The sequence below is a fragment of the Camelus dromedarius genome, unplaced genomic scaffold, assembly GCF_036321535.1.
Source record: "Camelus dromedarius isolate mCamDro1 unplaced genomic scaffold, mCamDro1.pat HAP1_SCAFFOLD_167, whole genome shotgun sequence".
NCBI lineage: Eukaryota > Metazoa > Chordata > Mammalia > Artiodactyla > Camelidae > Camelus > Camelus dromedarius.
The window spans coordinates 1,671,029-1,693,422 of NW_026989824.1; the positions used below are offsets into that span (position 1 = coordinate 1,671,029).

General features: G+C 54.9%; 2 protein-coding genes across 2 annotated transcripts; both read left to right on the top strand.

Annotated features, from left to right (window-relative positions):
• Positions 1-17: 17 nt before the first annotated feature.
• Positions 18-11,144, top strand: LOC135320864 (mitogen-activated protein kinase kinase kinase kinase 1-like). The gene is given in 26 exon segments (XM_064483992.1): positions 18-78; positions 124-179; positions 271-318; positions 484-526; positions 620-692; positions 1,231-1,362; positions 1,771-1,833; positions 2,094-2,175; positions 2,678-2,794; positions 3,022-3,100; positions 3,605-3,663; positions 3,737-3,794; positions 3,858-3,900; positions 5,464-5,518; positions 5,954-6,110; positions 6,207-6,224; positions 6,227-6,288; positions 6,670-6,754; positions 7,641-7,728; positions 7,825-7,874; positions 8,682-8,790; positions 8,899-8,972; positions 9,144-9,247; positions 9,790-9,964; positions 10,262-10,331; positions 11,096-11,144. Coding segments are annotated over 26 exon segments (2,010 nt in total).
• An 84-nt stretch (positions 11,145-11,228) lies between these two features.
• On the top strand, positions 11,229-22,359 carry LOC135320865 (mitogen-activated protein kinase kinase kinase kinase 1-like). Its single transcript, XM_064483993.1, is given in 26 exon segments — positions 11,229-11,289; positions 11,335-11,390; positions 11,482-11,529; positions 11,695-11,737; positions 11,831-11,903; positions 12,442-12,573; positions 12,982-13,043; positions 13,308-13,390; positions 13,893-14,009; positions 14,237-14,315; positions 14,820-14,878; positions 14,952-15,011; positions 15,087-15,115; positions 16,679-16,733; positions 17,169-17,325; positions 17,422-17,439; positions 17,442-17,503; positions 17,885-17,969; positions 18,856-18,932; positions 19,008-19,089; positions 19,897-20,005; positions 20,114-20,187; positions 20,359-20,462; positions 21,005-21,179; positions 21,477-21,546; positions 22,311-22,359. Coding segments are annotated over 26 exon segments (2,019 nt in total).
• The last annotated feature ends 35 nt before the right edge of the window (positions 22,360-22,394 follow it).

Here is a 22,394-nt window from a genome sequence, read left to right on the forward strand (position 1 = left end):
CCATTCCTTGTCCCCTCATGTTACCCCCTCCCCATGTGGTACCTGGTGTGGGTGGCAGCCAGGGGCTCCTGGGGCCAGGTTTCCTGGTCCCCATCTGACACCATGCCGGGGTGACCTTTGCAGTCACAGGCCCCCTGTCAGAGCTCCAGATCAGCTATGTCTGCAGGGAAGTGCTCCAGGTGAGGCGATGCTTGGTGGGTTTGGGTGGGTGCAGGGCCCTGCTCACACCCCCAGAACACTCACAGCCCCCCTCTCCACCCTCCTCCCCAGGGACTGGCCTATCTACACTCACAGAAGAAGATACACCGGGACATCAAGGTGATCTGGGGGCAGAAAAGTAGCCTTGGTGGGTGGGGGCCTCTGGGAGATGGTAGTGGTATTTGGAGGTCTCAGGCGGTGTGTGACCAGGGAGCAGAGGCAGAGTTGGGCTGGCAGTAGGGAGGGGTGTCTCTGACAGCCTCTGATCCCCCCTCTCTTCCCCAGGGAGCCAACATCCCCATCAAGGACCCTGGGGAGGTCAGACTGGGTGAGTGTGGCTGGTGGGGGTGGGGAGGGGGACTGGCTGGGAGCCAGAGAGGACAGGGACCCTAGGTCAGTATGTCTCTCCCTCTGCCTCCAGCTGACTTTGGTATATCGGCCCAGATCGGGGACACACTGGCTCGATGCCTCTGATTCATTGGGACACCCTACTGGCAAGGGGTGCCTGGCTGGCAGCCAGGGGTGGTGCGGGCTTGGTGGTGGTGGGCAGTAGATTTCCCTACCATGGATCTCTGGGAATCTCCATCCTGGCTTTTGCCCTGCCTCTGCCTTTCTCTGTTGAGCGATCTGTGTACTCTGTGGCTCTCCCTTGAGTTTTCCATTTCCCTAGGTCTTCCTGTGCATGTCTCCCCTCCACGTGTTTTTCTCAGTGTTTCTGTTGATTTTGATCCTGATTTCTGTCTCTCCATATTTGCCCATGGCTGTCTTTTCTGTCTGTTTCAGTCTGTGGCTCTCCATGTCTCTTTGCCTCTCTCTGTCTCTGTTTTCTAGTCTATCTCTGACTCTCTGTCTTTACCTCTCTCCGTCTTTATTTCTGTCTCTCTGCCTCTTTATGTGTCTGCATCCAAGTCTCTCTGTGTCCCATTCTCCGGCTCGCTCCCTGTCTCTCTCCAGTCCCCCCACCCCCTACCTAGGGGTCTCCCCTCCCCTTCATCATGTCACCCCTGGCTCTCTGAGGGTCTCTGCTTCTAGGATGGCTGCGGAAGTGGCGGCCGTGGCCCTGAAGGGGGGATACAACGAGCTGTGTGATATCTGGTCACTGGGCATCACAGCCATTGAATTAGCCGAGCTACAGCCAACCCTCTTTGACGTTCACACTCTCAGGTAGGCAGGTGTGTCAGGTCCACCTGGTCCCAGAGATCCCACTCGACTCTGACCCTGAACACCACCCCCCGCCTGCTTCCCCACATCAAGACCCCCCTACAGGTGATCCCTCTCCCTTCGAGCCCAACCCGAGAACCTCAACCCAGAAAGCATTTTCTCCAGTCCACACCAGGAGCCCCCAATGCAGGAAGTCCTGCCTTGAGGCTCCCCTGAGAATTCTGGAACTCTGTAACATGATGAGCAGCATCCCCTGGAAGTGGCGTCCTATGCATCGTAAAATCTACCCCTCATTCTCCTCCTGTCCCTCACTGCTCTCTGCTGACCTCAGTGCCATCGGGGGTCCCTCACATCATGAGATCTGACCTCCACTGGGAAGTCTGAATCCCATGTTCTGTCCTTGCTTTCTAGAGTTCTCTTCCTCATGACCAAGAGTGGCTATCAGCCTCCTCGGCTAAAGGAAAAAGGCAAATGGTAGGAGAGAGTCATGGGAAGGCGGGGGAGAGAGGGCAGAGTCAGGGCTGATGGTCTGATGGGAGGGTCTCTGGTCCCCTCATCCCAGAACTTGCCTTTTGGGGGGGTTATTTATTTATTTATTTATTTATTTATTTATTTATTTATTTATTTATTTACTTTTAGAGGAGGGGGTTGAACCTAGGGCCTCCTGCATGCTAAGCATGCGCTCTAACACTTGAACTGTACCCTCCCCCAGTACTTGCCTTTTTCTTCCCAAGGTCGGCTGCCTTCCACATCTTCGTCAAAGTCGCCCTCAACAAGAGCGCCAAGAAACGACCTGGCACCACCAAGATGCTCAGTGTAAACCTCCCCTCCCTGAGCAGCCTTCCCAAACTCACCCCCTGTGAGATCCCACCAGGGCCTCCCTCAGCTCCCTAGAACACTGATGATTTTATTCCACAGAACGCCTATGGCCCTTTCAAAGTCCCTGCTCCCTCTGAAATCCCCAGGGCTCCGCCTTCCAAGACCCTCCAAATTGTACCCCAGACCTTTCCCCCAAGATATGCTGAGTTCTAAAATCTCACAAGTTGCCAACGGCTTCAGGACCCATTCCTGGGGTTTCTCTGGAATTCCAGGGGACCCCCGAGACAACTCTGGAATTCTCCAACTTCTCTAAATTCGTCTGATCCCTTCAGACACCTGAGAATCCCCCAGGTGGCAGCTGCCCAGACTTCCCCGCCTTCTTCCTCTATTGGCACCTCCACCGCCAGATTCCCTTAGATGGTTTCTCAAGCCACTGTGCCAGCCCTCTCCCTGCAGCCCAGCCCTCTGTCTGCTGACCGCCTCCTCCTCCCACCCCCAGCATCAACTGGTGTCCCAGCCCGGGCTAAACAGAGGCCTGATCCTAGAGCTTCTTGACAAACTGAGGAACCCAGGGAAGGGGGCAGCTGTTGGCGAGATTGAAGATGAGGAGCCTGAGGTGAGTGGGCCTTGCTTGGATGACAAAAGCACTGGACGGTCCCCACCTTTGCTCAGGCTGCTCCCCTGCCTGGGGTGTCCCCTTGTTGCCTCTCTGAGAAGGAGAAAAGCCAGGGAGCATGGGGGGCTTGGCACAGAGCTGGGGGCACAGAGGTTACGGGAGAGCCGAGGGCTCCAGACTGGGCTGCTGGAGGCCGGTGGGCCTGATGCGGCTGCCGCTCTGCCCAGCTACCCCCCGCCATCCCTCGGCGGATCCGATCCACCCATCGATCCAGCTCTGTGGGGATCCCAGATGCGGACTGCTGTCGTCAGTAGAGAATCCTTAAGCTTTGGAGACACTTGTAACCCCCTCATCAGATTGCCAGAGACCCCAGAGACCCTCCTCGCTTCTAAACATACCCTCAGAGGCCCCCCATTACCATCTGATCCCACAAGAGGCCCCAGAGAACCTCATCTACAAAATGATTCTAGAGACCCCTACCACTCCGCTCTGCACACGGACCCCATAAGATTTCCTATAACCACCAGGACTCCCAGAGACCTCAGAAACTTTGTTCTGATCCCAGATACCCAAGTGGAATCTAAAAACAAACACTCTATAACCATGTTGAGCCCCCATCTCCCTGATCACAAATCTTGACCCCAAAATGAGACCCCTGTAAACCAGGATCCCTCCTCTGAAGGGACAACTCCAGTCCTAAGATCCTGGCTGCAGACCACTCCCCCACCCCAGTTCTATTCTTCCTATTCCCGAATCCATGTCCCCAGCGCACTGTGTGTCACCTGCATACCACCCCACCCCAACCCCCATGGCGGCACATGGAGTTCAGGAAGCCTCGAGGCATGTAGTCCAGACCCACAGCTGACACGGTGAGACGCCTCCCTACTGCCCCGCCGCCCTCCCCTCCCCCTGGGCCACTGCTGACTCTTTCCTATCCCACAGGCTCGCTTACAACCACCTGGAGGCTTCAAGAGCAGCAGTCCTAGGTCAGGGACCCTCAGCGTGGGAGGGGGGCTGGGATAGGTATGGGGACCGCCCGAGGCTCATGCCTGTCCCTCCTCAGGAAACCTGTCAGAGTCCGAAAATGACTACGGTAACGTGGACATGTGAGAGAGCGCCTCAGACCCCACCCAGCCCCACCATCCATGACCCCAACCTCAGCCCCTGCTTTCCTTCCACCACTCAGCCGTGACCCCTGGCTGGACACTCAGTACCCACACCTACCTTCACCCTAACCCTGACCCTCCCACACCAGCCCCCACTCTCCTCCCCACCAACCCTTCACCCCTAACCTCACCCCAACTCAACCCTGGAGCCCCTGCCACATCCTAGTACACAGCACTCACGTCATTCACTGATTCATGTCGGGCTGCAGCTCCAGACTGAGCTCCTCGACAGTAGGAGCCCTGCCTGGTCTCGCACTGCTGAAGCCGAGCATTGTGCTGGCACACCCTCTGTAGACTCTTTGTGAATGTATGTAAGAATGAATGAATGAATGAATGAATGAATGAACAAATGAATGAGTAAACAGATTTTTCTCTTCCTTCCCCAGGCCTGTGGTAGTGGAGACACGCCCAGCAGATGATCTACTGTCCCCAGCAACCTCTATATCCAGAAATGAGTCCCTGGGGTTCGGAGTGGATGCTAGGAATCAGTCTCTGCACCCCATCCCCTCCCCAGTGGACACAATATAGTGGTCATGACATGCCTGTGTCTCCCAATAAACGTGATTTTAGCCTCTGCTGTCATCTTGGTTTTCTGTGGTGAGGGGAGGAGGGCCGAATTCCTGGATGCCTACTGACCCCCCCACAAATTCAACGATCCAGTACAACTTCAGGGATGCAGCACAGATATTATTTCTACAGCACATGGTCACCTCTCCACCAGCGGCCTTGGGAGGAGGATTTGGGGACTAAGGGGCTTGCTCTAAGCATAAGGCATTTGAAGTGGGAGAGAAGGGCCAGCTGTGGGTGTCTCAGCTAAGCTGGTCCTCATACTGCTTGCGGAAACAATCACCAGCAGGGAAGAAATCCCAACATCTCTCTTGGTAGAGACCAGCCACCACGTTCCTCCCCACCAACCCTTGACCCCTAACCTCACCACAACTCAACCCTGGAGCCCCTGCCACATCCTAGTCCCCAGCTCCTCCTAGATGTTGCTCCAACCCCCAGACCTCAACTGCAGCCATAAACCTCAACCACTGGCCCTCATTTTTCTTCATTTCTCACCCAAACTCACACTGATCCTCAGCCCCTGGGAATTATGCCCCTTCCAGACCCTCATTCCCAGAACTCAACCTCAACCCCAGGAGTCAACCCAGGCCCCCATCTCCCTCAGACCCAGGCCTGGGGGAGATCCATTCCACACATCTCATCTGTAATAGGCTCCCATGCGGCGTGCCCGGCAACAAGTGAGAACCCGACCCCCAGGAGCTCATAGGACCTGTGTTACTAGGTGGCTGTGATAATGCAGAGACCTAATGCACTGTCAACACTGATACCCAAGTGTTTCTGTTACTAAGATCGTCATGGTTATTAGTCCTTTAACCCTCAGCTCCAGCCCAGACAGAGTCACATCCTGGTCCTCCTGAGCTGACTTCCAGCCCTAACCCACCCGAGTCCTTGCTCCCAACACCCTCCTCGCCCACTTAACCCATCTGTGTGTTTCAGCCCCTCCCTCGCAGAAGACATACCTCCTCCTCTACTCCCCAAGGTAAGGTTCTGGGCAAAAGCTGGTGGGCTGGGGGCCAGGAGGCCAGGGTCCACAGATGGTGGGATACCAAGCTCTCCAGGGCTGGAGTCTAGGACACTAGTTCCCTTGAAGTCTGGGACGACCAGGATGATGATCCCACTGGGATGTGGAAGGGGCATCCCTGAACCTAGGGGTGGGACTCAAAATATTTAGCCTGATGAACACTCATCAGTAGCTGGTCCTCGGAAAGTCCTGCTGTACCCAGCATTCACCCTCTGGTTGCCGGGGTATGTTGATGTTGTTCGGGGGGCGGTTCGAGGGGAAGGCTGCAGTGGTGGTCGGATATTGTGGGGAGGGTCAGACCCAAGATGCAGCATCAGATCTGGCAGAGGCAGACTGCAGGGTGCCCTCTCTCAGAGATCATCTCATGTATTTCCCCACCCTCCCTCTCTGTTTCCAAAAACCAAGATCCGTTCTCCATCGGACGAGGGTCCTGGGGGGACTGCGGATGAGGGGCAGCTGAGCCCAGTGGTATTGGTCCGCTGTGCCAGTGTGCCTCCCCCTGGCACCACCCACATTGTGCCTCCCCCACCCACCCGAAACCGCCACGTAACCGCTCACTCAGGTAACAAGGCAGTCTGGGGATGGAGGTGGGCATAGGTGGGGGTAGGGCAGGTCGGGGGGGGTGCTTTGGGAGCTGATTTTCCCCACCCAAACTCAGAATCTTCACTGTGGAACCCAGCCCTCGGGAACATGACCAGCTCCCGCTTTTGCCCTCCAAGGAGGAATAGATGAAGAGAAAGGTGAGGCCAGCTGTGCTGAGGACTCACACCGCTGATCGGGGCTGGGGATGCCTGGTTGGGGTTGCGGGGCCGAAGACTAATAATGATGACAGGTGACATTTGTTGAGCAACTCCTCTGTGCCAGACACTGACCTCATGTCATTACATGATATATGCCTTCACAGATGGAGATAGATAGCACAGAGATAGATATTGTCCCCCATTTAAAAATGGGGGAAACTGAGGCACAGCGGGGTAAGTAGATTTCGAAGGTCATAAACCTTTGAGGAGGCAGAGGCAGGATTTGAACCTTGGCACTCCAGAGTCTTAACCACGGCAACTTCCTGTCCCCTCCTCTCTTCTGCTGGATGGGCAGCTGCCCTGCCCCTATGGCCAACCCAGGGATGTGCCCTTCTCCTAAAGTTGTTCAATGGCTGCCCTCTCTGGATCCACAGCACGGCAGCCTCGAAACACCCCTCCAACAAAGGTGAGCATTCAGGAGATTCTCAGAGAATGTGATGGGGATGGGGAGGGTCCTTAATGGAGGTGGAGATGCAGGGACAAGGGGAGGGTCTTAATGGGGGGGGGAGTTGAGGAGCAGTGGCGGGGGCAGAGCTAGGGGTTACAGTTGGGGTTTAAGGATCAAAGATGGGTAGAGTGAATATGAGTTTGAGAGTGAAAATCAGAAAAATTAGAGTTTGGAGGCCAGGAGTGTCAGATAAGGCAGAAAGGCCAGCGTTCGGGGTACAAGCCTAGGGACAGATGGACCCCATTTACCTCAGTTGGAGGTTAGTGGTAGAGAGGCTAAGATCAGCATATTGGGGTCAGGAGACTTAGGGATTAGAATGTAGCCGAAAGGGAAAGTATTTGGGGATCAAAGATGTGGAGACAAGGTCAGTGAAGGGTAAATGTTAAGGAAACAGTATTAGAATTGACTTTCTGCCACACTGGACAGAAAAAGCTATCCATCAGGGCATCTGAATTTGAGGATCAGTGTTGAGATAGGAGTATAATTTAGGGACCAGACTGGTGAGAAGGGGGGATAGAATTTAGAGGGCTATTACGGGAGGCATGTTTAGTGTTGAGGTCAGAATTGAGGAGACAGAGGGTAAGGATTTGTGGGTCAGAGATGGCAGAACCAGCAGAACGTGGGAGGTCAGAGTCTGGGGAGAATGTGACAGGCTCCAGGGAACAGGTCAGGATTTGAGTTCAGATTTGGGAAAACAGGGACTGGAAATGTCAGTGTTGGAGGCAAGTAGAGAATTGAGGGTCAGGGCTGGGAACAGAGTACCCGTGTTTGGGGTCAGATGAGGTGTCCTGGGAGGTCCTCGATGATGAGGCAGGTCCCAGCATCTTCATATCTGTTCCCCAAGACCAGCACTTACTCCTGGGAGCTGAGGAAGGCATTTTCATTCTGAACCGAAATGATCAGGGGGCCACGCTGGAGATGGTGAGGGCCAGGCAGCACCGCGGGTGAGCCAAGGGTGGGAGGCTGGAATTGGGAGGTGCTGGGGTCTTACAGGAGCTGTCTCCTCCATGCTCTGCAGCTCTTTCTAGCCGGACTACCCGGGTGTACTCCATCAACAATGTCCTCATGTCTCTCTCAGGTCTGGCTGTGGGTTGGTTGGGATGTGTTGGAGTGGGGGGTTCACAACTTAAGGAGTCAAGTGTCACGGGATGGGAGCTAGCTGGGCACAGCTGGAAAAAACACTTAGGATCCCCTTCCAAAGAGCCCACAATTCAAATCCTAGCCACGTTTTAAATTAAGGACTTGGGGCAAGAGACTTTGGCTTCCCAAGCCTCTGTTTCCCCATCTGTAAAATGGGGCTCACAATACTGCCACCTCTCAAGTCAGTTTTGAGGTATTCCTACAATGAGTTAGTCTTTACATTTCTTTGATGGTCATATGACATTCCTTATCCCATATTTTACTAAACTAGAGTGAGCGAGCTGAAGGTTAAAATTTTGTGTCATTGTTTTACAAAAGCTTTGTGTAAAATAATTTCTCATTTGTGAGGGAACACCAAGCCAGATAGGATTTGTGAGCTCATTAATATCACATCAGGGATGAGAAACTTTTACAGAATCTCTAGGTATGTTTCTTCTTAAAGTTTTGTAATATGTGTAACTTTAACTGACTGGTTAAGTGTCCATAGATTCTCATGTGACTACAGGCACCACTAGGGTTAGAAACGTACTTATTTTAGGCACCATTGTTCACCAGAGCCAAGCACACTGCCTGGCCTCCCGTGGGCATTTAAAATATGTTAAGTGAGAAGCCAAGAAATACAGGTGCTTGAGATTTAAAGGCTTGGGCATTTCAAAGGGATGGGGCCCAGGGAAGGGATGGGGAAAGCTGGGAGTGTGCAGTGCCCTATAACTTCCTGCTTCCCCTAAATACACACACCCTGCAGGAAAGACCCCCCACCTGTATTCTCATAGCATCCTGGGCCTGCTGGAATGGAAAGAGGCCAGAGCAGGAAGCCCCATTGCTCACATCAGTCCCCACCGGCTCCTAGCAAGGTACGAGACCCCAGTGGAACCACAGACCCCTCTAATATCTGATTCCTACCCCGCACCCCCACCCCCACCCCCACCCCCACCCCCACTCACGCCTACCTGGTTCTGCAGGAAGAACATGGTCTCCACTAAGTTCCGGGATACCAAAGGTTGCCGGGCGTGCTGTGTGGGGGAGAGAGAATCTCGTGGATATGCAGAGGGGAGCGGGGCCAGGGGCATGACTTGGACTCTAGCCACTGAAGAGGGTTGCGATTTAAGGCAGGGTGTCCAGAGCCCGGGGAAAGATGTGTGGCCTTTGGGGGCGCGGGGCAGGGGAGACAGGATTGACCCTAACCCATCCTTCCCCACCTCCACAGCGGAGGGCGCTAGCTCCGGGGGCCCGTTCCTGTGTGGGGCATTGGAGACATCCGTGGTCCTGCTTCAGTGGCAGCAGCCCATGAACAAGTTCCTGCTTCTCCGGGTAGGGGGCCTGTAAGCACTGGGGACTTTGTCAGGTTCTGTGGCGGGGGCCTTCCACTCTTCTGCTGAGAGCTCTTTGAAGTCGGGCTTCCACCCGAGGTCTCTTCCCAATCACCCGGAGAGCCCGCTCACCTGAAGGCTCCTCCTTCTGAGGCCCTCCGGTTCTTTAAGCCCCGCCCTTCGCCCCGGGCCTAATTCTTCTTCAGGCCCTGTGCCCCGCCAGGTCTCTTAGGAGACGCTATTCAGGTTCTTGGAGCCTCTAAGACTTTGCTGCCTTGGAGGCCACGCCCCCTGGGGGCCCGGCCTTTCTGTCCCCAAGGCGGCACGCCCCCTAGTGGAAGCCACGCCCACTCTGAGACCACACCCGTCAACTTCTATGCCCTCTGAGGCCTCAGCCCCTCAAGTTTCTACATGGCACCTCCCAAGACTGAGGGCTCCGGAACTCCTTCGGGAGCCCCAGGCCGACTCTCTTCCAAGGCCCCGCCCCTCCCAGGCCCCGCCTCAAACCTCCTCTGAGTCCGCCCCTTCCCGTGCGGCCCGCAGCAGGTGCTCTTCCCGCTACACACGCCTCTGCCCGTGTTCTCACTGCTGACCGGGCCAGGCTCCGAGCTGCCCGCCGTGTGCATCGGCGTGAGCCCCGGGCAGCCGGCGAAGTCGGTGTTCTTCCACACCGTGCGCTTCGGCGCGCTCTCCTGCTGGCGGGGCGAGATGAGCGCAGGTGAGTGGGACAGGTCCTGGGAGGGGTGCGGCTTATCAGGTTAGCGGCGTTGGGTCTGGGTAGCTGGGCGGTGCTTAGCCTGAAGCGTAACTGGGAAGCGGGCTGAACTAAGAGGGGACTGGAGAACGTTGGGTATATATAACTGGTGAGATGGATGACGGGGAGGGGGAGAAGGAGGGTGTGAGCAACTCTGTGATGGCTGGGGTTTAGCCTGCTTGCCTGGGGATACAGACGATGCCTAGCAGAGTTTAGGGGAATGAGGTGGAATTGGTCCTTGCACTTCCGCCTCTCAAGCAGAGCACAAGGGACCAGTACAAGTGACTCAGGTCGAGGAAGACAAGGTGATGGTCACTTCTGGATTTCGGATGTGCACCTCTGTCTCTGACCATCTCCTTGTCTCCACAAAGCTCAGGAAAGGAAGGACTTCATTAGGAAGTCCTAGGCGGGGAATCTGAGGGCCACAGAGAGGAAGTGACTCACATCACCAGCTGTCAGACCTGCTCTGTGCCCTCTCTGTCTGTGTCTATATTGTCCCCTCTGAATCTCTGTTTCTCAATGTGTCTGTTTTCCCACTTCTTGGTCTCTGCCCAGCTCGCTCTTTGTCTGCCTCAGTTTGAATCTGTTTCTGATTTTCTGTCCCTGTCTCTGTCTCCCTCTGACTTTCCTCATTTTAACAAAGTCACATCACCTCCTGCTCAGAGCCCTCCCAAGCCTTCCATTTCCCTCCAACAATAAGCCCAAATTTCGCATCACAGCACTCGAGGCTGACGCCCACAACCACCCCAGGCTGACCCACCTTCTCTCCACTCCACCCACTTTGCCACTTTCCAGGCCCACCAGGCACTTTCCTACCTCCGGGCCTTTGCACTTGCTCATCTTGTTCACGTTGAGTGGGAATGCTCCCATCCTCAACCCCGTCACCTTCTCAGAGTTGCCTTCACTGATCACCCAGTATGAAACGTCATACCCCTTCCTACACGTATTTCCTGTTGTCTTTTCTTGCTTTTGTTTTTTCTATTTATTCGCATCTCACATACGGTTTCTTTCTCCTATTTCTCTTGTCTACTGTCCGTATCCCCCACTGGAATATTCTCTCCACGATGGTGGGGATCTCTGTCTTTATGTCCACAGGTGTGTCCCCATTGCCTACCACGGCACCTGGCACACAGTAAATGTGTAGTCGGTTGAATGAATCAATCTCCCTCTGGCCTCTGGTTCCCTGTATCGCTGCCTCTCTCTTTTGCTGACCATTCCTTGTCCCCTCATGTTACCCCCTCCCCATGTGGTACCTGGTGTGGGTGGCAGCCAGGGGCTCCTGGGGCCAGGTTTCCTGGTCCCCATCTGACACCATGCCGGGGTGACCTTTGCAGTCACAGGCCCCCTGTCAGAGCTCCAGATCAGCTATGTCTGCAGGGAAGTGCTCCAGGTGAGGCGATGCTTGGTGGGTTTGGGTGGGTGCAGGGCCCTGCTCACACCCCCAGAACACTCACAGCCCCCCTCTCCACCCTCCTCCCCAGGGACTGGCCTATCTACACTCACAGAAGAAGATACACCGGGACATCAAGGTGATCTGGGGGCAGAAAAGTAGCCTTGGTGGGTGGGGGCCTCTGGGAGATGGTAGTGGTATTTGGAGGTCTCAGGCGGTGTGTGACCAGGGAGCAGAGGCAGAGTTGGGCTGGCAGTAGGGAGGGGTGTCTCTGACAGCCTCTGATCCCCCCTCTCTTCCCCAGGGAGCCAACATCCCCATCAAGGACCCTGGGGAGGTCAGACTGGGTGAGTGTGGCTGGTGGGGGTGGGGAGGGGGACTGGCTGGGAGCCAGAGAGGACAGGGACCCTAGGTCAGTATGTCTCTCCCTCTGCCTCCAGCTGACTTTGGTATATCGGCCCAGATCGGGGACACACTGGCTCGATGCCTCTGATTCATTGGGACACCCTACTGGCAAGGGGTGCCTGGCTGGCAGCCAGGGGTGGTGCGGGCTTGGTGGTGGTGGGCAGTAGATTTCCCTACCATGGATCTCTGGGAATCTCCATCCTGGCTTTTGCCCTGCCTCTGCCTTTCTCTGTTGAGCGATCTGTGTACTCTGTGGCTCTCCCTTGAGTTTTCCATTTCCCTAGGTCTTCCTGTGCATGTCTCCCCTCCACGTGTTTTTCTCAGTGTTTCTGTTGATTTTGATCCTGATTTCTGTCTCTCCATATTTGCCCATGGCTGTCTTTTCTGTCTGTTTCAGTCTGTGGCTCTCCATGTCTCTTTGCCTCTCTCTGTCTCTGTTTTCTAGTCTATCTCTGACTCTCTGTCTTTACCTCTCTCCGTCTTTATTTCTGTCTCTCTGCCTCTTTATGTGTCTGCATCCAAGTCTCTCTGTGTCCCATTCTCCGGCTCGCTCCCTGTCTCTCTCCAGTCCCCCCACCCCCTACCTAGGGGTCTCCCCTCCCCTTCATCATGTCACCCCTGGCTCTCTGAGGGTCTCTGCTTCTAGGATGGCTGCGGAAGTGGCGGCCGTGGCCCTGAAGGGGGGATACAACGAGCTGTGTGATATCTGGTCACTGGGCATCACAGCCATTGAATTAGCCGAGCTACAGCCAACCCTCTTTGACGTTCACACTCTCAGGTAGGCAGGTGTGTCAGGTCCACCTGGTCCCAGAGATCCCACTCGACTCTGACCCTGAACACCACCCCCCGCCTGCTTCCCCACATCAAGACCCCCCTACAGGTGATCCCTCTCCCTTCGAGCCCAACCCGAGAACCTCAACCCAGAAAGCATTTTCTCCAGTCCACACCAGGAGCCCCCAATGCAGGAAGTCCTGCCTTGAGGCTCCCCTGAGAATTCTGGAACTCTGTAACATGATGAGCAGCATCCCCTGGAAGTGGCGTCCTATGCATCGTAAAATCTACCCCTCATTCTCCTCCTGTCCCTCACTGCTCTCTGCTGACCTCAGTGCCATCTGGGGTCCCTCACATCATGAGATCTGACCTCCACTGGGAAGTCTGAATCCCATGTTCTGTCCTTGCTTTCTAGAGTTCTCTTCCTCATGAACAAGAGTGGCTATCAGCCTCCTCGGCTAAAGGAAAAAGGCAAATGTTAGGAGACAGTCATGGGAAGGCGGGGGACAGAGGGCAGAGTCAGGGCTGATGGTCTGATGGGAGGGTCTCTGGTCCCCTCATCCCAGAACTTGCCTTTTGGGGGGGTTATTTATTTATTTATTTATTTATTTATTTATTTATTTATTTATTTATTTATTTACTTTTAGAGGAGGGGGTTGAACCTAGGGCCTCCTGCATGCTAAGCATGCGCTCTAACACTTGAACTGTACCCTCCCCCAGTACTTGCCTTTTTCTTCCCAAGGTCGGCTGCCTTCCACATCTTCGTCAAAGTCGCCCTCAACAAGAGCGCCAAGAAACGACCTGGCACCACCAAGATGCTCAGTGTAAACCTCCCCTCCCTGAGCAGCCTTCCCAAACTCACCCCCTGTGAGATCCCACCAGGGCCTCCCTCAGCTCCCTAGAACACTGATGATTTTATTCCACAGAACGCCTATGGCCCTTTCAAAGTCCCTGCTCCCTCTGAAATCCCCAGGGCTCCGCCTTCCAAGACCCTCCAAATTGTACCCCAGACCTTTCCCCCAAGATATGCTGAGTTCTAAAATCTCACAAGTTGCCAACGGCTTCAGGACCCATTCCTGGGGTTTCTCTGGAATTCCAGGGGACCCCCGAGACAACTCTGGAATTCTCCAACTTCTCTAAATTCGTCTGATCCCTTCAGACACCTGAGAATCCCCCAGGTGGCAGCTGCCCAGACTTCCCCGCCTTCTTCCTCTATTGGCACCTCCACCGCCAGATTCCCTTAGATGGTTTCTCAAGCCCCTGTGCCAGCCCTCTCCCTGCAGCCCAGCCCTCTGTCTGCTGACCGCCTCCTCCTCCCACCCCCAGCATCAACTGGTGTCCCAGCCCGGGCTAAACAGAGGCCTGATCCTAGAGCTTCTTGACAAACTGAGGAACCCAGGGAAGGGGGCAGCTGTTGGCGAGATTGAAGATGAGGAGCCTGAGGTGAGTGGGCCTTGCTTGGATGACAAAAGCACTGGACGGTCCCCACCTTTGCTCAGGCTGCTCCCCTGCCTGGGGTGTCCCCTTGTTGCCTCTCTGAGAAGGAGAAAAGCCAGGGAGCATGGGGGGCTTGGCACAGAGCTGGGGGCACAGAGGTTACGGGAGAGCCGAGGGCTCCAGACTGGGCTGCTGGAGGCCGGTGGGCCTGATGTGGCTGCCGCTCTGCCCAGCTACCCCCCGCCATCCCTCGGCGGATCCGATCCACCCATCGATCCAGCTCTGTGGGGATCCCAGATGCGGACTGCTGTCGTCAGTAGAGAATCCTTAAGCTTTGGAGACACTTGTAACCCCCTCATCAGATTGCCAGAGACCCCAGAGACCCTCCTCGCTTCTAAACATACCCTCAGAGGCCCCCCATTACCATCTGATCCCACAAGAGGCCCCAGAGAACCTCATCTACAAAATGATTCTAGAGACCCCTACCACTCCGCTCTGCACACGGACCCCATAAGATTTCCTATAACCACCAGGACTCCCAGAGACCTCAGAAACTTTGTTCTGATCCCAGATACCCAAGTGGAATCTAAAAACAAACACTCTATAACCATGTTGAGCCCCCATCTCCCTGATCACAAATCTTGACCCCAAAATGAGACCCCTGTAAACCAGGATCCCTCCTCTGAAGGGACAACTCCAGTCCTAAGATCCTGGCTGCAGACCACTCCCCCACCCCAGTTCTATTCTTCCTATTCCCGAATCCATGTCCCCAGCGCACTGTGTGTCACCTGCATACCACCCCACCCCAACCCCCATGGCGGCACATGGAGTTCAGGAAGCCTCGAGGCATGTAGTCCAGACCCACAGCTGACACGGTGAGACGCCTCCCTACTGCCCCGCCGCCCTCCCCTCCCCCTGGGCCACTGCTGACTCTTTCCTATCCCACAGGCTCGCTTACAACCACCTGGAGGCTTCAAGAGCAGCAGTCCTAGGTCAGGGACCCTCAGCGTGGGAGGGGGGCTGGGATAGGTATGGGGACCGCCCGAGGCTCATGCCTGTCCCTCCTCAGGAAACCTGTCAGAGTCCGAAAATGACTACGGTAACGTGGACATGTGAGAGAGCGCCTCAGACCCCACCCAGCCCCACCATCCATGACCCCAACCTCAGCCCCTGCTTTCCTTCCACCACTCAGCCGTGACCCCTGGCTGGACACTCAGTACCCACACCTACCTTCACCCTAACCCTGACCCTCCCACACCAGCCCCCACTCTCCTCCCCACCAACCCTTCACCCCTAACCTCACCCCAACTCAACCCTGGAGCCCCTGCCACATCCTAGTACACAGCACTCACGTCATTCACTGATTCATGTCGGGCTGCAGCTCCAGACTGAGCTCCTCGACAGTAGGAGCCCTGCCTGGTCTCGCACTGCTGAAGCCGAGCATTGTGCTGGCACACCCTCTGTAGACTCTTTGTGAATGTATGTAAGAATGAATGAATGAATGAATGAATGAATGAACAAATGAATGAGTAAACAGATTTTTCTCTTCCTTCCCCAGGCCTGTGGTAGTGGAGACACGCCCAGCAGATGATCTACTGTCCCCAGCAACCTCTATATCCAGAAATGAGTCCCTGGGGTTCGGAGTGGATGCTAGGAATCAGTCTCTGCACCCCATCCCCTCCCCAGTGGACACAATATAGTGGTCATGACATGCCTGTGTCTCCCAATAAACGTGATTTTAGCCTCTGCTGTCATCTTGGTTTTCTGTGGTGAGGGGAGGAGGGCCGAATTCCTGGATGCCTACTGACCCCCCCACAAATTCAACGATCCAGTACAACTTCAGGGATGCAGCACAGATATTATTTCTACAGCACATGGTCACCTCTCCACCAGCGGCCTTGGGAGGAGGATTTGGGGACTAAGGGGCTTGCTCTAAGCATAAGGCATTTGAAGTGGGAGAGAAGGGCCAGCTGTGGGTGTCTCAGCTAAGCTGGTCCTCATACTGCTTGCGGAAACAATCACCAGCAGGGAAGAAATCCCAACATCTCTCTTGGTAGAGACCAGCCACCACGTTCCTCCCCACCAACCCTTGACCCCTAACCTCACCACAACTCAACCCTGGAGCCCCTGCCACATCCTAGTCCCCAGCTCCTCCTAGATGTTGCTCCAACCCCCAGACCTCAACTGCAGCCATAAACCTCAACCACTGGCCCTCATTTTTCTTCATTTCTCACCCAAACTCACACTGATCCTCAGCCCCTGGGAATTATGCCCCTTCCAGACCCTCATTCCCAGAACTCAACCTCAACCCCAGGAGTCAACCCAGGCCCCCATCTCCCTCAGACCCAGGCCTGGGGGAGATCCATTCCACACATCTCATCTGTAATAGGCTCCCATGCGGCGTGCCCGGCAACAAGTGAGAACCCGACCCCCAGGAGCTCATAGGACCTGTGTTACTAGGTGGCTGTGATAATGCAGAGACCTAATGCACTGTCAACACTGATACCCAAGTGTTTCTGTTACTAAGATCGTCATGGTTATTAGTCCTTTAACCCTCAGCTCCAGCCCAGACAGAGTCACATCCTGGTCCTCCTGAGCTGACTTCCAGCCCTAACCCACCCGAGTCCTTGCTCCCAACACCCTCCTCGCCCACTTAACCCATCTGTGTGTTTCAGCCCCTCCCTCGCAGAAGACATACCTCCTCCTCTACTCCCCAAGGTAAGGTTCTGGGCAAAAGCTGGTGGGCTGGGGGCCAGGAGGCCAGGGTCCACAGATGGTGGGATACCAAGCTCTCCAGGGCTGGAGTCTAGGACACTAGTTCCCTTGAAGTCTGGGACGACCAGGATGATGATCCCACTGGGATGTGGAAGGGGCATCCCTGAACCTAGGGGTGGGACTCAAAATATTTAGCCTGATGAACACTCATCAGTAGCTGGTCCTCGGAAAGTCCTGCTGTACCCAGCATTCACCCTCTGGTTGCCGGGGTATGTTGATGTTGTTCGGGGGGCGGTTCGAGGGGAAGGCTGCAGTGGTGGTCGGATATTGTGGGGAGGGTCAGACCCAAGATGCAGCATCAGATCTGGCAGAGGCAGACTGCAGGGTGCCCTCTCTCAGAGATCATCTCATGTATTTCCCCACCCTCCCTCTCTGTTTCCAAAAACCAAGATCCGTTCTCCATCGGACGAGGGTCCTGGGGGGACTGCGGATGAGGGGCAGCTGAGCCCAGTGGTATTGGTCCGCTGTGCCAGTGTGCCTCCCCCTGGCACCACCCACATTGTGCCTCCCCCACCCACCCGAAACCGCCACGTAACCGCTCACTCAGGTAACAAGGCAGTCTGGGGATGGAGGTGGGCATAGGTGGGGGTAGGGCAGGTCGGGGGGGGTGCTTTGGGAGCTGATTTTCCCCACCCAAACTCAGAATCTTCACTGTGGAACCCAGCCCTCGGGAACATGACCAGCTCCCGCTTTTGCCCTCCAAGGAGGAATAGATGAAGAGAAAGGTGAGGCCAGCTGTGCTGAGGACTCACACCGCTGATCGGGGCTGGGGATGCCTGGTTGGGGTTGCGGGGCCGAAGACTAATAATGATGACAGGTGACATTTGTTGAGCAACTCCTCTGTGCCAGACACTGACCTCATGTCATTACATGATATATGCCTTCACAGATGGAGATAGATAGCACAGAGATAGATATTGTCCCCCATTTAAAAATGGGGGAAACTGAGGCACAGCGGGGTAAGTAGATTTCGAAGGTCATAAACCTTTGAGGAGGCAGAGGCAGGATTTGAACCTTGGCACTCCAGAGTCTTAACCACGGCAACTTCCTGTCCCCTCCTCTCTTCTGCTGGATGGGCAGCTGCCCTGCCCCTATGGCCAACCCAGGGATGTGCCCTTCTCCTAAAGTTGTTCAATGGCTGCCCTCTCTGGATCCACAGCACGGCAGCCTCGAAACACCCCTCCAACAAAGGTGAGCATTCAGGAGATTCTCAGAGAATGTGATGGGGATGGGGAGGGTCCTTAATGGAGGTGGAGATGCAGGGACAAGGGGAGGGTCTTAATGGGGGGGGGAGTTGAGGAGCAGTGGCGGGGGCAGAGCTAGGGGTTACAGTTGGGGTTTAAGGATCAAAGATGGGTAGAGTGAATATGAGTTTGAGAGTGAAAATCAGAAAAATTAGAGTTTGGAGGCCAGGAGTGTCAGATAAGGCAGAAAGGCCAGCGTTCGGGGTACAAGCCTAGGGACAGATGGACCCCATTTACCTCAGTTGGAGGTTAGTGGTAGAGAGGCTAAGATCAGCATATTGGGGTCAGGAGACTTAGGGATTAGAATGTAGCCGAAAGGGAAAGTATTTGGGGATCAAAGATGTGGAGACAAGGTCAGTGAAGGGTAAATGTTAAGGAAACAGTATTAGAATTGACTTTCTGCCACACTGGACAGAAAAAGCTATCCATCAGGGCATCTGAATTTGAGGATCAGTGTTGAGATAGGAGTATAATTTAGGGACCAGACTGGTGAGAAGGGGGGATAGAATTTAGAGGGCTATTACGGGAGGCATGTTTAGTGTTGAGGTCAGAATTGAGGAGACAGAGGGTAAGGATTTGTGGGTCAGAGATGGCAGAACCAGCAGAACGTGGGAGGTCAGAGTCTGGGGAGAATGTGACAGGCTCCAGGGAACAGGTCAGGATTTGAGTTCAGATTTGGGAAAACAGGGACTGGAAATGTCAGTGTTGGAGGCAAGTAGAGAATTGAGGGTCAGGGCTGGGAACAGAGTACCCGTGTTTGGGGTCAGATGAGGGGTCCTGGGAGGTCCTCGATGATGAGGCAGGTCCCAGCATCTTCATATCTGTTCCCCAAGACCAGCACTTACTCCTGGGAGCTGAGGAAGGCATTTTCATTCTGAACCGAAATGATCAGGGGGCCACGCTGGAGATGGTGAGGGCCAGGCAGCACCGCGGGTGAGCCAAGGGTGGGAGGCTGGAATTGGGAGGTGCTGGGGTCTTACAGGAGCTGTCTCCTCCATGCTCTGCAGCTCTTTCTAGCCGGACTACCCGGGTGTACTCCATCAACAATGTCCTCATGTCTCTCTCAGGTCTGGCTGTGGGTTGGTTGGGATGTGTTGGAGTGGGGGGTTCACAACTTAAGGAGTCAAGTGTCACGGGATGGGAGCTAGCTGGGCACAGCTGGAAAAAACACTTAGGATCCCCTTCCAAAGAGCCCACAATTCAAATCCTAGCCACGTTTTAAATTAAGGACTTGGGGCAAGAGACTTTGGCTTCCCAAGCCTCTGTTTCCCCATCTGTAAAATGGGGCTCACAATACTGCCACCTCTCAAGTCAGTTTTGAGGTATTCCTACAATGAGTTAGTCTTTACATTTCTTTGATGGTCATATGACATTCCTTATCCCATATTTTACTAAACTAGAGTGAGCGAGCTGAAGGTTAAAATTTTGTGTCATTGTTTTACAAAAGCTTTGTGTAAAATAATTTCTCATTTGTGAGGGAACACCAAGCCAGATAGGATTTGTGAGCTCATTAATATCACATCAGGGATGAGAAACTTTTACAGAATCTCTAGGTATGTTTCTTCTTAAAGTTTTGTAATATGTGTAACTTTAACTGACTGGTTAAGTGTCCATAGATTCTCATGTGACTACAGGCACCACTAGGGTTAGAAACGTACTTATTTTAGGCACCATTGTTCACCAGAGCCAAGCACACTGCCTGGCCTCCCGTGGGCATTTAAAATATGTTAAGTGAGAAGCCAAGAAATACAGGTGCTTGAGATTTAAAGGCTTGGGCATTTCAAAGGGATGGGGCCCAGGGAAGGGATGGGGAAAGCTGGGAGTGTGCAGTGCCCTATAACTTCCTGCTTCCCCTAAATACACACACCCTGCAGGAAAGACCCCCCACCTGTATTCTCATAGCATCCTGGGCCTGCTGGAATGGAAAGAGGCCAGAGCAGGAAGCCCCATTGCTCACATCAGTCCCCACCGGCTCCTAGCAAGGTACGAGACCCCAGTGGAACCACAGACCCCTCTAATATCTGATTCCTACCCCGCACCCCCACCCCCACCCCCACCCCCACCCCCACTCACGCCTACCTGGTTCTGCAGGAAGAACATGGTCTCCACTAAGTTCCGGGATACCAAAGGTTGCCGGGCGTGCTGTGTGGGGGAGAGAGAATCTCGTGGATATGCAGAGGGGAGCGGGGCCAGGGGCATGACTTGGACTCTAGCCACTGAAGAGGGTTGCGATTTAAGGCAGGGTGTCCAGAGCCCGGGGAAAGATGTGTGGCCTTTGGGGGCGCGGGGCAGGGGAGACAGGATTGACCCTAACCCATCCTTCCCCACCTCCACAGCGGAGGGCGCTAGCTCCGGGGGCCCGTTCCTGTGTGGGGCATTGGAGACATCCGTGGTCCTGCTTCAGTGGCAGCAGCCCATGAACAAGTTCCTGCTTCTCCGGGTAGGGGGCCTGTAAGCACTGGGGACTTTGTCAGGTTCTGTGGCGGGGGCCTTCCACTCTTCTGCTGAGAGCTCTTTGAAGTCGGGCTTCCACCCGAGGTCTCTTCCCAATCACCCGGAGAGCCCGCTCACCTGAAGGCTCCTCCTTCTGAGGCCCTCCGGTTCTTTAAGCCCCGCCCTTCGCCCCGGGCCTAATTCTTCTTCAGGCCCTGTGCCCCGCCAGGTCTCTTAGGAGACGCTATTCAGGTTCTTGGAGCCTCTAAGACTTTGCTGCCTTGGAGGCCACGCCCCCTGGGGGCCCGGCCTTTCTGTCCCCAAGGCGGCACGCCCCCTAGTGGAAGCCACGCCCACTCTGAGACCACACCCGTCAACTTCTATGCCCTCTGAGGCCTCAGCCCCTCAAGTTTCTACATGGCACCTCCCAAGACTGAGGGCTCCGGAACTCCTTCGGGAGCCCCAGGCCGACTCTCTTCCAAGGCCCCGCCCCTCCCAGGCCCCGCCTCAAACCTCCTCTGAGTCCGCCCCTTCCCGTGCGGCCCGCAGCAGGTGCTCTTCCCGCTACACACGCCTCTGCCCGTGTTCTCACTGCTGACCGGGCCAGGCTCCGAGCTGCCCGCCGTGTGCATCGGCGTGAGCCCCGGGCAGCCGGCGAAGTCGGTGTTCTTCCACACCGTGCGCTTCGGCGCGCTCTCCTGCTGGCGGGGCGAGATGAGCGCAGGTGAGTGGGACAGGTCCTGGGAGGGGTGCGGCTTATCAGGTTAGCGGCGTTGGGTCTGGGTAGCTGGGCGGTGCTTAGCCTGAAGCGTAACTGGGAAGCGGGCTGAACTAAGAGGGGACTGGAGAACGTTGGGTATATATAACTGGTGAGATGGATGACGGGGAGGGGGAGAAGGAGGGTGTGAGCAACTCTGTGATGGCTGGGGTTTAGCCTGCTTGCCTGGGGATACAGACGATGCCTAGCAGAGTTTAGGGGAATGAGGTGGAATTGGTCCTTGCACTTCCGCCTCTCAAGCAGAGCACAAGGGACCAGTACAAGTGACTCAGGTCGAGGAAGACAAGGTGATGGTCACTTCTGGATTTCGGATGTGCACCTCTGTCTCTGACCATCTCCTTGTCTCCACAAAGCTCAGGAAAGGAAGGACTTCATTAGGAAGTCCTAGGCGGGGAATCTGAGGGCCACAGAGAGGAAGTGACTCACATCACCAGCTGTCAGACCTGCTCTGTGCCCTCTCTGTCTGTGTCTATATTGTCCCCTCTGAATCTCTGTTTCTCAATGTGTCTGTTTTCCCACTTCTTGGTCTCTGCCCAGCTCGCTCTTTGTCTGCCTCAGTTTGAATCTGTTTCTGATTTTCTGTCCCTGTCTCTGTCTCCCTCTGACTTTCCTCATTTTAACAAAGTCACATCACCTCCTGCTCAGAGCCCTCCCAAGCCTTCCATTTCCCTCCAACAATAAGCCCAAATTTCGCATCACAGCACTCGAGGCTGACGCCCACAACCACCCCAGGCTGACCCACCTTCTCTCCACTCCACCCACTTTGCCACTTTCCAGGCCCACCAGGCACTTTCCTACCTCCGGGCCTTTGCACTTGCTCATCTTGTTCACGTTGAGTGGGAATGCTCCCATCCTCAACCCCGTCACCTTCTCAGAGTTGCCTTCACTGATCACCCAGTATGAAACGTCATACCCCTTCCTACACGTATTTCCTGTTGTCTTTTCTTGCTTTTGTTTTTTCTATTTATTCGCATCTCACATACGGTTTCTTTCTCCTATTTCTCTTGTCTACTGTCCGTATCCCCCACTGGAATATTCTCTCCACGATGGTGGGGATCTCTGTCTTTATGTCCACAGGTGTGTCCCCATTGCCTACCACGGCACCTGGCACACAGTAAATGTGTAGTCGGTTGAATGAATCAATCTCCCTCTGGCCTCTGG